Source organism: Carcharhinus amblyrhynchos, chromosome 12, assembly GCF_965287045.1.
Source record: "Carcharhinus amblyrhynchos chromosome 12, sCarAmb.v2.hapA, whole genome shotgun sequence".
Lineage (NCBI taxonomy): Eukaryota > Metazoa > Chordata > Chondrichthyes > Carcharhiniformes > Carcharhinidae > Carcharhinus > Carcharhinus amblyrhynchos.
The window spans coordinates 9,919,075-9,931,538 of NC_137335.1; the positions used below are offsets into that span (position 1 = coordinate 9,919,075).

Genomic DNA, 12,464 nt, shown 5'->3' on the forward strand with positions numbered 1-12,464 from the left:
AGTTTTACGTAGCTGCCTGAGGATGATGTAAGGAACATTTTGTGAAGGTAAATGTCAGGATAGTTGTCAATGTTTTGGCAATTATGGAGACTTGGATGAAAGAAGGGCAGGACTGGAAGTTTAACATTCCAGGGTTTAGTTGCTTCAGGCAAGGTAGACAGGGTGACAAAAGAGGTGGGGGTTTTGCTTTACTGATTAGGGAGAATTTCACAGCTAAACAGAGAGAGGACACCTTGGTGGGATCATGCAGTGAGTCCATATGGGTAGATCTCAGAATGAATATGTGGCTTGAAGAATAGAAACATGGGAACATAGAGGATAGGAGCAAGAGGAAGCCATTTGGCCTTTCAAGCCTGCTCTGCCATCTATTATGATCATGGCTGATCGTTCAACTCAATAATCCCCAGAACCTTTGATCCCATTCACCCCAAGTGCTATGTCCAGCCGCTTCTTGAATACATTCAATATGTTGGCATCAGCTACTTTCTGTGGTAATGAATTCCAAAGGCTCACTACTCTGTGGGTGAAGAAATGTCTCCTCATCTTCATCCTAAATAGTCTACCCTGAATCCTCAGACTGTGATCCCTGGCCCTGGACTCCCCCACCATCGGGAATATCCTTCTTGCATCTACACTGTTTAGTTCTGTTAGAATTTTATAAAACCGTATGAGATTCCCCCCTCATTGGTCTGAAAACATTCCTAACCTAGTCAATCTCTCCTCATACATCAGTTCCGCCATCCATGGATGGTGCAAAAGGGAGGGATTCAAATTCCTGGGATGTTGGAACTGGTTCTGGGGGAGATGGGACCAGTATAAATTGGCTATACTAAATTGACCTTTGTGTCAGGGGGATTAGCAGGGTAAATATGTGGGGTTACAGGAATAAGCTCTGGATGGGATTGTGGTTGGTGCAGACTTGATGGGCCGAATGGCCTCCTTCTGGACTGTAGGGATTGTATGAACATCTGCAAATTTTTGTGAACATACTGAAATGTTTGTATCTAATTTGCCAAACTTGAATTGCGTAAGACCTTACAAACAGCGAGCTTTAAGCTTTATTTATGGGAACAAACAATTCCGTGGTATTTAATATATCTTAGATGACCACTAGTGGTGGTCTTGGGCTCAGTAGGTAACACCTTGACACAAATTCTCTTGCCGTTCAGGCCCTACCACTGCTGCCAGAGGGAATGAAGAATTTCACTGTAGAGAATCCGAGCCGCGGGCAAGGTTGGAGAATCTGAACCCTTGCTTTTAAGCCAGAAGCCTCAAGTCCCATTCTAAGAGTTTTCAGCCATGGAAGAGGCATAATGCAGCAAACAGGTTGATAATTAACCAGCTACTCTTCCCATAACACTGATGGCAAGTGGTTAGAGTGGGAGAGATCCCTGGCCAGTCAGGCTTGATGCAGAGTGTTGCCCCTCCAGCTTGTAGTCCTTTCTCTAATGATGCCTATGGCTCCTGCAGCCTGCAGCTAATAAAGGAGAACTTGATAAAGGAGGGAGGCATGGTGGCACGGAGATTAGCTCTGCTGCCTCACAGCTCCAGGGCCCTGGATTCGATTCCTGGCTTGGGTCACTGTCTGTGTGAAGTTTGCTCACTCTCCCCGTGTCTGCATGGGTTTTCTCTGGGTGCTCCGGTTTCCTCCCATTGTCCAAAGACGTGCGGGTTAGATACATTGGCTTTGCTAAATTGTCCCTTAATGTCCCAGGATACATAGATTAGCGGGATAAATATGTGGGGTTACTGGAATTGGGCCTAGGTAGGACTGTTGCCAGCGCAGACTCAATGGGCTGAATGGCCTCCTTCTGTACAGTCGAACTTCTAAGACCAAAAATTATTTTGAAAAAGTATCTACAACTTCCAAGCTTATAGATAATTTTTCTTTTACGATTGGCACCTGCTGGTTATCAACATGCTAATATTCTAATCCTACCAAGACATTCCTAGTGAAAATTGTGTGTGTTCTAAAGGGAATTGTACAGATAAATTAATGTCAAGCAGATCAGTTCCCCAGTGACTCAGTGAATGCCTGATCTCATTTGATCGGCTGTCTCCAAAATACTGAAAAATGAAAATTGAAACAAAATATATATTGAAAAACCAAAATTTATTCCACATTCATGTTTTGCTGCGTGGAATCTAATTTTAAAACATTCAACAGAACAAGACAGTATCTGGCATGATTTTTAGAAAATGCTCATTTACAAGGTTGTACATTGGAGCTGCAGCAGTGCTAATTTAATATTTGTCTGCTTCTAGAGCATTGAATTCCTACAGTCCAGAAGGAAGCCTTTCAGCCCATCAGGTCTACACTGACTCTCCGACAGAGCATCTTAGCCAGGCCCTATCCCTGAAACCCCATATAATTAATCCCCCTAGCCTACACATCTTGGAACACATAGGCGCAATTTAGCATGGCTAATCCAACCCTACCTGCACATCCTTGGACTGTGGGAGGAAACCAGGACACCCGGAGGAAACCCACGCAGACATGGGGAGAACTTGTAAACTTCACACAGTCATCCAAGGCCAGAATTGAACCCAGGCTCTTGGCACTGTGAGGCAGCAGTGCTAATCACCATGCTATCATCTGGGATAGGTAAGATGTGTCAGGAATATTCCTGCTTCTGTGTGGAACAGTTCATTTTCTCTTTAAAGTGTCATAATATTACTCATAGAATGCGATGAACACAATGCAACTATTTCTGAATGTAAACCCATCAAGCTGGTGTTCATTTCATTCTCTGCACATTACAAGGAAGCAATTAATCCACTGATCGATTGACAGCATAATGGCTATAGTGCAGCAAGTTCCTAAGGCTTAATTCAAAACAAGCCCAATTAGATTCATTAGTGAACTTTTGCCAAAGGTATATTTTTTCATATCACGACATGAGCTACGTGAAAAGAATTATTTTACTGGACGCAGCATACTGTATGCCAGACAGCACAGTGCACAGAGGTTAACACTGTTGCCTCACAGTGCCAGAGTCCTAGGTTCAATTCCTGGCCTAGGTCACTGTCTGTGGGGAATCTGCATGTTCTCCCCATGTCTGCATGGGTTTCTTCCAGGTGCTCCTGTTTCCTTCCACAGTCCAAAAGATGTGCTGGCTAGGTGCATTGGCCATGCTAAATTCTTCCTCAATGTACCCGAACAGGCGTCGGAGTGTGGCAACTACGGGATTTTCACAGTAACTTGATTGCAGTATTAATGTCAGCCTATTTGTGACTAATAAATAAACTTTACACTTACAGTTCTGATGCCAGTGTTGTGCCTGTTGCAGTTAGGACAACAATCAATTATTACTACAGAAGGTTAAATTCCTTTGGGATGCTTTATATTTTTTCATGAGCATCATGAATTGTCAGATCATAGCACCTCGGGTACAACCTACCAGATAAGGTTGTTCCCAAAATTTCATCCACTTTGTGGATGAGTTATCATCACTTGTGGACACCACTTTGAATGGCTAGGAGTCACACCAGCTAGTTTCAATGGCCCCTGTACGTAAATAATTCACTCAGAGTGACAACCCTTCTTCCACCTGGTTGAAACATTGACAATAAAATGCCAAACGCAGTGAAAAAAGTTTGCAGCCAAACCATTTTCCCTTCTGTTCGCAAACAAGTAAATGACTGCTTGCTGTGAGAGTTTGCTAGCCCTGAACCACTACACGGCAATGCATTGCTCGCCTGTGACATTACTGTGATGGAAATGACATGTAGAACCTACATGTACTTCCATTTTCCATCTCCAACAATAAAGAGCACACCAAGTGTCTCTATGATTGAAGTAGGAATTGATAAGTGTCATAACATTAAAGATCTGAGAAATAAAGGTTATCTGCTGACTGTGCCAGTGTGACTGACTGACTCTGGTCAGAGTCATACCACAGCTGGAATTTTATTAACGGATCTTAAATGCAGGCCGGCATCAGAGTGGGTGGACTGTGGTGTCCATTTTTACTGGCAGCATTCAATGAAGAAGCAGCCTCAAAAGGTGGGTAAGAAATCTTTTGCTGTACCAAGGTCAGTCAGGCAGGCCCTACTGGCTAGAGGCCTGAACCCTCCAGCAGTGCCATCAGAAATGTGGGAGCGGCCATTGCTGGTGGGGACCCCTCCATGGGGCATGGAGTCTCCAGGAGAGATGGCCCCCTTCCCCATCCCAGGAAATGGCTGAAAGGCCATCTTTATGTTTCTGGCAGTCTCCCCACACGGTAGGGATGGGGGAGAGACACTGTCACTGGTAAGATTAAAGTTTTAAAGTTTATTTATTATTGTCACAAGTAGATTTACATTAACACCGCAATGAAGTTACTGTGAAAATCCCCGAGCTGCCACACTCCGGTGTCTGTTCAGATATACTGAGAGTAAATTTAGCATGGCCAAGGAACCTAACCAGCTCATCTTTTGGACTGTGGGAGGGAACCACAGCACCCGGAGGAAACCCACAGAGACATGGGGAGAATGTGCAGACTCGTACAGACAGTGACCCAAGCTGGGAATCGAACTCAGTGCTAACCACTGTGCCACCATGCAATGATTGTCAATCAGCCTATTAATTGGCCACAAGCCTCTGGTCAGTGAGTGGCTAGACCTGCTGCTGTTCCCACCACTGGAAATACCTCCTGCTGGAAGGAGCACATTGGGCCTCCCTCCCAAAGCCATTCTACCACCAACCCCAACCTCCCCCCCTCAACCTGCAATAGGTTGGCAAAAATCCACCTTGTGCATCAGCACATAACATCTTCAACTCACAAGGTTTTAATTGTTGATGCACAACCTATAACAAGCTTGTGAAAGAAATTGAAAAATTACTGCCATTAATTGTACAAAGCACCTCTTGGGCCCAAAGAAAATACATAAATACATATTACAAGATGTTCTAACATCATCAGGCTTGCATTCATTTTAACTCCTGGATTTTCAGCAGTGTCGAGCTGGGTAGGTAGATTATTGAGACAGCACGTTGGAGCTCCATATGTCTATACTCATACTGGTAAGACATAGATTCGTTATTATTATTCCCTTGTGTTGAATTTTAAATCATTGAATGTTCTATTAAGAAGAGAGGCCAGAAGTAAACCCACAAGGGGAAAGAATTAAGTGATTTATCAACTGTGTTATTTTTGTACATGTTGGATGGCTGGTTATAATGCAGAGTCATATGCTCTTGCTGACATGGAGACAGCAAGGCATAATTAACACGAGAAATGCTTCAATTAAGTTAAATGTCGCTCTCAAAGGCCAAAATTCACCAAATAAAAGAGGTGGGAACTGTGTTTTTTTAAATTTGATTTTATTTATTATTGTCACATATATTAACATACAGTGAAAAGTATTGTTCCTTGCACGCTATACAACTTAAAACAACTTAATACAAGGTAGGTCCATTCAAAAGTCTGATGGCAGCAGGGAAGAAGCTGTTCTTGAGTCAGTTAGTACATGTCCTCAGACTTTTGTATCTTTTTCCTAATGGAAGAAGGTGGAAGAGAGAACGTCCGAGGTGCATGGGGTCCTTAATTATGTTGGCTGCTTTGCTGAGGCAGTGAGAAATATAGAGAAGTGATGAGGTCCTGTATCAGCAGTTTAGGCGGTTAGGTAGAAAGTTAAAAAGCAGGGCCTCTAGGGTTGTAATCTCAGGATTACTCTCTGCCATGTGCTAGTGAGACTAGGAATAGGAAGCTCAACATGTGGCTGAACAGCCGGTGTAGGAGAGAGGGTTTCAAATATCTGGACCATTGGGATCTCTTCCAAGGCAGATGGGACCTGTACAAGAAGGACAAATTGCATCTAATCTGGAAGGGCATAAATATTCTGGGTGGGAGATCTGCTAATGTCACATGGCGGGGGGGTAGGAACCAAAGCAAAGGTGAATTAGCTGAAGGGGAACCAGATAGTAGAGTCGGTAAGACTCAGAGAAACAGCTGGCAGGGTGGGGTCGCTAATCAAAGAGGGTCTGGTGGACTGAAGTGCATCTGTTTCAATGCGAGAAGTGTAACAGGTAAGGCAGATGAACTTAGAGCTTGGATTAGTACTTGGAACTACAATGCTGTTGCCATTACAGAGTCTTGGTTAAGGGAAGGACAGGACTGGCAGCTTAACATTTCAGGATACAGATGTTTCAGGCGGGATAGAGGGAGATGTAAAATGGTGGGGAAGTTTCACTACTGGTTAAGGAGAATATCTCAGCTGTACTCCAGGTGGACACCTCAGAAGGCTCATACAGCACGGAAATATGGGTAGAGCTCAGGAACAGGAAAGGTGTAGTCACAATGTTGGGGGTTTACTATATGCCACCTAACTGCCAGCGGCAGATAGAGGAACAGATATGTAGGCAGATTTTGGCAAGGTGTAAAAGTAACAGGGTTGTCGTGGTGGGAGATTATAACTTCCCTTATATTGACTGGGACTCACTGAGTGCTAGGGGAGTGGATAGGGCAGAATTTGTAAGGAGCATCTAGGAGGGCTTCTTGAAACAGTGTGTGGATAGTCCAACTAGGGAAGAGGCCATACGTGACCTGGTATTGGGGAATGAGCCCAGCCAAGTGATCAATGTTTCAGTAGGGGAGCAATTTGGAAACAGTGACCACAATTCAGTCAGCTTTAAGGTACTGATGGATAAAGATAAGTGTAGTCTTCATGTTAACGTGCTAAATTGGGGAAAGACTAATTATAACAATATCAGGCAGGAACTAAAGAATGTAGATTGGGGGCAGATGTTTGAGGGCAAATCAACATCTGGCATGTGGGAGGCTTTCAAGTGTAAGTTGATAGGGATTCAGGACTGGCATATTCCTGGAAGGATGAAGGGTAAGTATCGCAAATTTTGGGAACCTTGGATAACGAGGGATATTGTGAGCCGAGTTAAAGGGAAAAAGGAAGCATTTGTCAAGGCTAGGAACACACAAAGCAAGTGTGGAATACAAGTACTCAGGTCACTGAAAGTGGCAATGCAGGTGGAGAATATAGTCAAGAAGGCACACGACATGATTGCCTTCATCGGCCGGGGCACTGAGTTTAAAAACTGGCAAGTCATGTTGTAGCTTTATAGAACCTTAGTTAGGCTGCACTTGGAATATAGTGTTCAATTCTGGTTGCCACACTACCAGAAGGATGTGGAGGCTTTGGAGAGAGTAGAGAAAAGATTTACCAGGATGTTACCTGGTATGGAGGGCATTAGCTATGAGGAGAGGTTGGAGAAATTTAGTTTGTTCTCACTGGAACGACTGAGGTTGAGGGGTGACCTGATAGAAGTCTATAAGATTATGAGAAGCATGAACAAAGTGGATAGTCAGATGCTTTTTCCCAGGGTAGAAGAGTCAATTACTTGGGGGGCACAGGTTTAAAGTATGAGGGGCAAGGTTTAACAGAGATATACAAGGCAGATGTTTTACACAGAGAGTGGTGGGTGCCTGGAACTCATTGCAGGGAAAGGTAGTGGAAGCGAATATGGTAATGACTTTTAAGGGGCATCTTGACAAATACATGAATAGGATGGGAATAGAGGGATATAATCCCCAGAGGGTAGGGGGTTTTAGTTAAGTCGGACAGCATGGTTGGTGTAGGCTTGGAGGGCCAAAGGGCCTGTTTCTGTCCTGTAATTTTCTTTGTTCTAAATAAGCACCAATGGATACCTTACTTACAAGTACATAAACATATTTTCTGTCAATATTAATGAATGACAAGTTGATTTACTTCTGGCCTTTGAACCTACATAATCTACAAAGTTGATTGAACAGTGACAAAGCAATTATATAACCTGTCATAATTCTCTCTACATTTCCTACAATTGAACCAGTGTATGCCTATTTCGCAACAGTCTGAGCACTACTGCATTTCATCCAAAATCCAATAAATAAAACAAATATTTGACACGATTTTGAAGTTAGTTTCTCCTTTTCATAGCTAAAGTCTGCATGTTGTAGCCAACAAGCTGAGGCCAGAAGCAGGTTTATCATTTGTTTCATGGCCTTTGTTGGATTAGCCTTTCTCCTGAAGCTTGCTGTAATACCTATAAGAGGACATTTTGCTTGTTTTCATGGAAATCTATTTAAAAAAGCATTTTAAGGCATGGTCTACATTTTCAAAGCAATTTCTCCACAGTTGCAACACAAAATCATTCAATGTTATATTGTAGGTATGTTAAACTCAGAATTTATATTAAAATTTATATGATAGAATGGGTGGCATAGTGGTTCGCACTGCTGCCTCACAGTGCCAGGGACCCAAGTTTGATTCCAGCTTGGGTCACTGTCTGTGCAGAGTCTGCATGTTCTCCCTGTGTCTGCATGCCTCCCACAATCTGTAACCCAATGGTTAGCTGCACTGGCCATGCTAAATTCTCCCTCAATGTACCTGAACAAGCACTGGAGTGTGGTGACTAGGGATTTTCACAGTAACTTCACTAACATTACAATGTAAACCAGCACCAATAAATAAACAAGTTATAAATTTTAAAATCAATCTTTTAAAATACAAGTCCCAAAAAATCTTAGCCATTGTAGGGGCCAAACACTATTTTATCCCTTTGTTATTTTAATGTAATCTGTTTATTTTAAATAGATTTATGCCTGTATTAAACTGTAAATCAGATGAACCTTAAACAACTGCATTAAATGCTCATTTATAATTCCCACTGATTGAAATTTTAGGTTATAATTGTCACAAAATATAATTTCATATAAAATATTCTCAATGTTCAATATCGTTGTTTTGCTCATTTTGAAATCTCCTGAAGAATAAAACTAACAACATCCTTTGAGAGTCCAGGCAAAGGATTGAATTCTGCTGAATCAGCTGCAGAATTGACAGAGGAGAAATGCCCTCCTCTAATACTTTCTTTTTTGAAAATGTTGGCTCCATGCCTATTGAACAAAACCAGGGCCATTTGGAAGCTTCGCAGGAGATACTGGCCACCTCCTTCTGCTTTCAGTTGTGAAATTTTTGTGGTCAGCAAATGTGCAATTTTCTCAGAGATAGGGTTAGGGTCCAACAGTTTCCTTTGTTCTGCATCTGTAAAAAAATCTTCCATTGTCTGTGTAATGTTGATACATCCATGCTCATCTTCGATACTTGAATCCAACTCTGCAATCTCAAAAGACGAGGTGCCACCTTCAGAATTTGGGTGATCTGAAATTGATAAAGACCATTATTTTTGTTAGCTCACAGTAACAATAGTGAAACACTCACATACATAATTACTATTGCTACCAACTTTACATTTTCGTTAACCAAATTAAAAGATATTAATGCAAAATAACTGTTAATGTTGAATGAAGTGTGAGATGATTCTGTGCCTTTAAGAAATGTATTTTTTTATCAAGTTTATTGGAAGGGGTATGTTTAAAATTCAGCTCTGTTTTACACAGTGCTGGATTGTCTGGGCAACAGACAGCTCAAATGTTAAAAATGCAGGAGATTGCTTGAATTTAGCTAATGGCATGTTTGTTTTAACAGAGATAATGTATGTGTGTTTACTTAGGTTTCCCTTGGGGGTTTCAGGGTTTGGTTTTGATTAGGTTGATTGAGAGAGAGAGTCATGTCTTAATAGGAGGAGCTAAACTTGCAGGAGAGATAGTGTTTAAAAATATAAGCAATTACTACGTAGTTCTGAAAGAAGCAAGAGATGTCTTTCTGTCTCTCCCTCTCTGGAGGTTGCTGTTTAGGACTATCAGAAGATAGGTGCTTCAGTCTCTCTCTCTCTCTCTCTAGATATGCTCTGAGAACTCTAGGACTGGCAATCAAATTACAAGCATGTAAGCCTGTGTTTGCTAACTGATTTTGGAGAGGTGTTAAGTCCACAAGAGGAATATTGTTTGAAATTGAACCATTAGAGATAGATTAACAGTTAAGAATTGCATCTTGTCATGTTTAAGTATTGTTCAAATGTTAAATGTTAAGCTAATTAATTTGTTATAGTTAAACTATATTGTTAAATAAAATTTGTTTTGATAAAAGCTCCCTAGTTTGCCAATAGAATCACCCCGGGGTGAAACATCTTATTCTCACACTAATAGAAAACTGCTGGGGTCTAATATAGCTTCATAATATACAATGATGTTTCTGATCAGTACCCTAACAAGTGTCATGCTTCCTACAGAGATGTCATATTATGAACTTTCAGTCAATACATTCAAAACAAACTATTAAAATGGCTACTGAAAATCGGATGACCTTTGGCATTTGAACTACAGACAGTGCCAAGCCTCAAGCCAAACCAAATTAAGAATGTACATTCACAGCCATTTGGGGAATCACACATCCCTTTGTTTAAGGAGGAACCAATTTCCAGATTATCTGTTTCTCTGCTTCATGCTGGACAAAAGGGAAGATAACAAATTCATGACAAATAGAAGTGAATGGACACTATGAACCTTTCATTGCATTATGGTTTCCCCATCCAAATTAGACCAGGTGAATCTTAAATCACAACACAATTTGATGGGAGCAATATAAACACCATCCCTTTCTTTGAAAACTTATAAAAATTCACATGATGAGGGAACCTTATTGTTATCTGACTTTTAAAATCAGCTAAAATCTGTTTCCAGGCAGTTTCATCAAAGCCACTGAACTCAGTTCACCCAGTGTGTGACCCAGAATGAACTGTGCAATCTCAAGCAGTACATGTATGTGACTTGTTTCAGTTTAAGGTTCACCTGAGAACCAATCTCCTAGAATTTCGTAGTCTATGGAGGATCCCTCAGTTTACAATATTGTCTCTTCAAATTTAAGGCATCAAAATGGAAAAACTACAGGCCTGCCACACGGGAAGCTGGAGATCATACTCAGAAGCTGAGGTGATTGTAACCTATACAAGGGCATTATCTTTATAAAGGGGGCAATTCTCCGGCAGACATCAGCTGAGGCCGTTAAGTGGGCTCCAGGCCAGCACCATCAGTTCCACACCAGAAATCGGCTAAGTTGAATATTAGACTTTCATTTAAATCTTCATTCAGTCTGGGACTGAAGCCCTTATGCTAGCCTCTCCCACTCCACCAGGAATGGTGCACTCCAGCAGGGTTTACAACAGCTCCCCAGTAACAGTGAGCTGGTGGCCCAACCCCGCTGGAGTGAAAGGAGGCCAAGGAGGCCCCCTGAAGCGCTCTGGCCCCACCCCCACATTGCCCAAGGACAAAGTGGCAACTTCGCACTGCCCATCGGGCATCAGGCACTGTCAAGGGGGCAGGTCCTCTTGAGGGTGGGGCCTATGGGGGTGCCAATGGTGGGGTTTGGGGGTCTCGCTAACATTCTGCAGTCAGGATCAGGAACAGGAGGAAGGAAGGAAGGGGCTGATTGGGCCTAGCTATTGGAGGGGGTGAGGGCACTGAGGCTGAGGAGGGGGTAAGGGCGGGGGGGGGGGGGGGGAAATCAAGGCAAGTTGGGAGTTGGGGGGGGGTGGCAAAGCTGCTCTGGAGACATCCAGAAGGAGGTGGAGGGTGGTGTTGGAGGGGCAGCAATGCAGGATCATGGGGCTGGCCAGTGATCGGAGGCCAGCAGTGTGGGGCTACGGTGCATATGCCAATCTCCGTGCTGACAGATCATTGCATGTGAAGTGGCCTGCTCAGCGCTATGCTGCCGGCCTCTCCAATGGGAATAGGCCCCACCCCCGGATTTTTAGCCTGAATCTCCATGAGGCATTCTCAGTGCACAGAGTGTGGGAGATTCATTTTGAAAATCCCGCTAAAAAACCAGCGGGAGTTACTTCCATTTTTATGTGAATTCGGCACTTTTTTTGGTAGAATCCTGGCCGTAATCTTTGTGTGTGTGAATGTGTGAATGGGAGGGTGAGTGACATTGTGTCTATTCAGGGTAAGTGTGTGGAAATAAATAACCTTTACCTTTAAATTCACAAAAGCTTGCTGCTGAATGATTATTTAATTGCGATACATACTCCAAGGGTAAGACAAGACATACCTTTTTCACACAGAACATACTAATTGCTGGCAGTAAGAAAACACAAGGCATGATTTTTTGCACAGCTCACTGACTATTTCTCGATGGTGGAGGCAGTTTGTTATTGGCTGACAGCAGGATTTTCTGACTCCACTGTTGTAGAAGGGGTTTCCTGCTGAGTGCATCCTGCACCTCTGGGAAACCTGCAGTGGAGGGCGCACAGTCAGCGGGACCAGAAGATCCCATCAGTCGAGCACAGAGGATTCAAAACAAACTTTTTAGGTTAACTTTATCAATGGAATAGAAATACATGCTGAAATAGAAGCCTCTGGCACTTCATGCTAGATATTAAGAGTAAATGTCCTGCCAATTCTGAATAAATTGTTCAATGTACCATTTTGAAACACACACTCTTATCCTCGTTTTTGAACTAATCAAGGATGACACTTCAATTTTTGTTGATAAGAATGCATCACACTTCCTCCCCAAATATCTTCCGTTGACAAATTGTACCAGTCCTTGAGAAGCATTATTATATAAAAGACGACATCATTAGAATG

The 12,464-nt window shown here is 42.6% G+C and overlaps 1 protein-coding gene across 1 annotated transcript in view; it reads right to left on the reverse strand.

The window, feature by feature from the left end:
- Positions 1-5,288: 5,288 nt before the first annotated feature.
- Positions 5,289-12,464, reverse strand: part of LOC145350778 (uncharacterized) — an 83,484-nt gene continuing 76,308 nt past the window's right edge. The window contains exon 3 of the mRNA XM_080200063.1: positions 5,289-9,138. Within this exon, the coding sequence (XP_080056189.1) occupies positions 8,726-9,138 (413 nt within the window). The 3' untranslated portion in view covers positions 5,289-8,725. The remainder of the gene's footprint in view (positions 9,139-12,464) is intronic.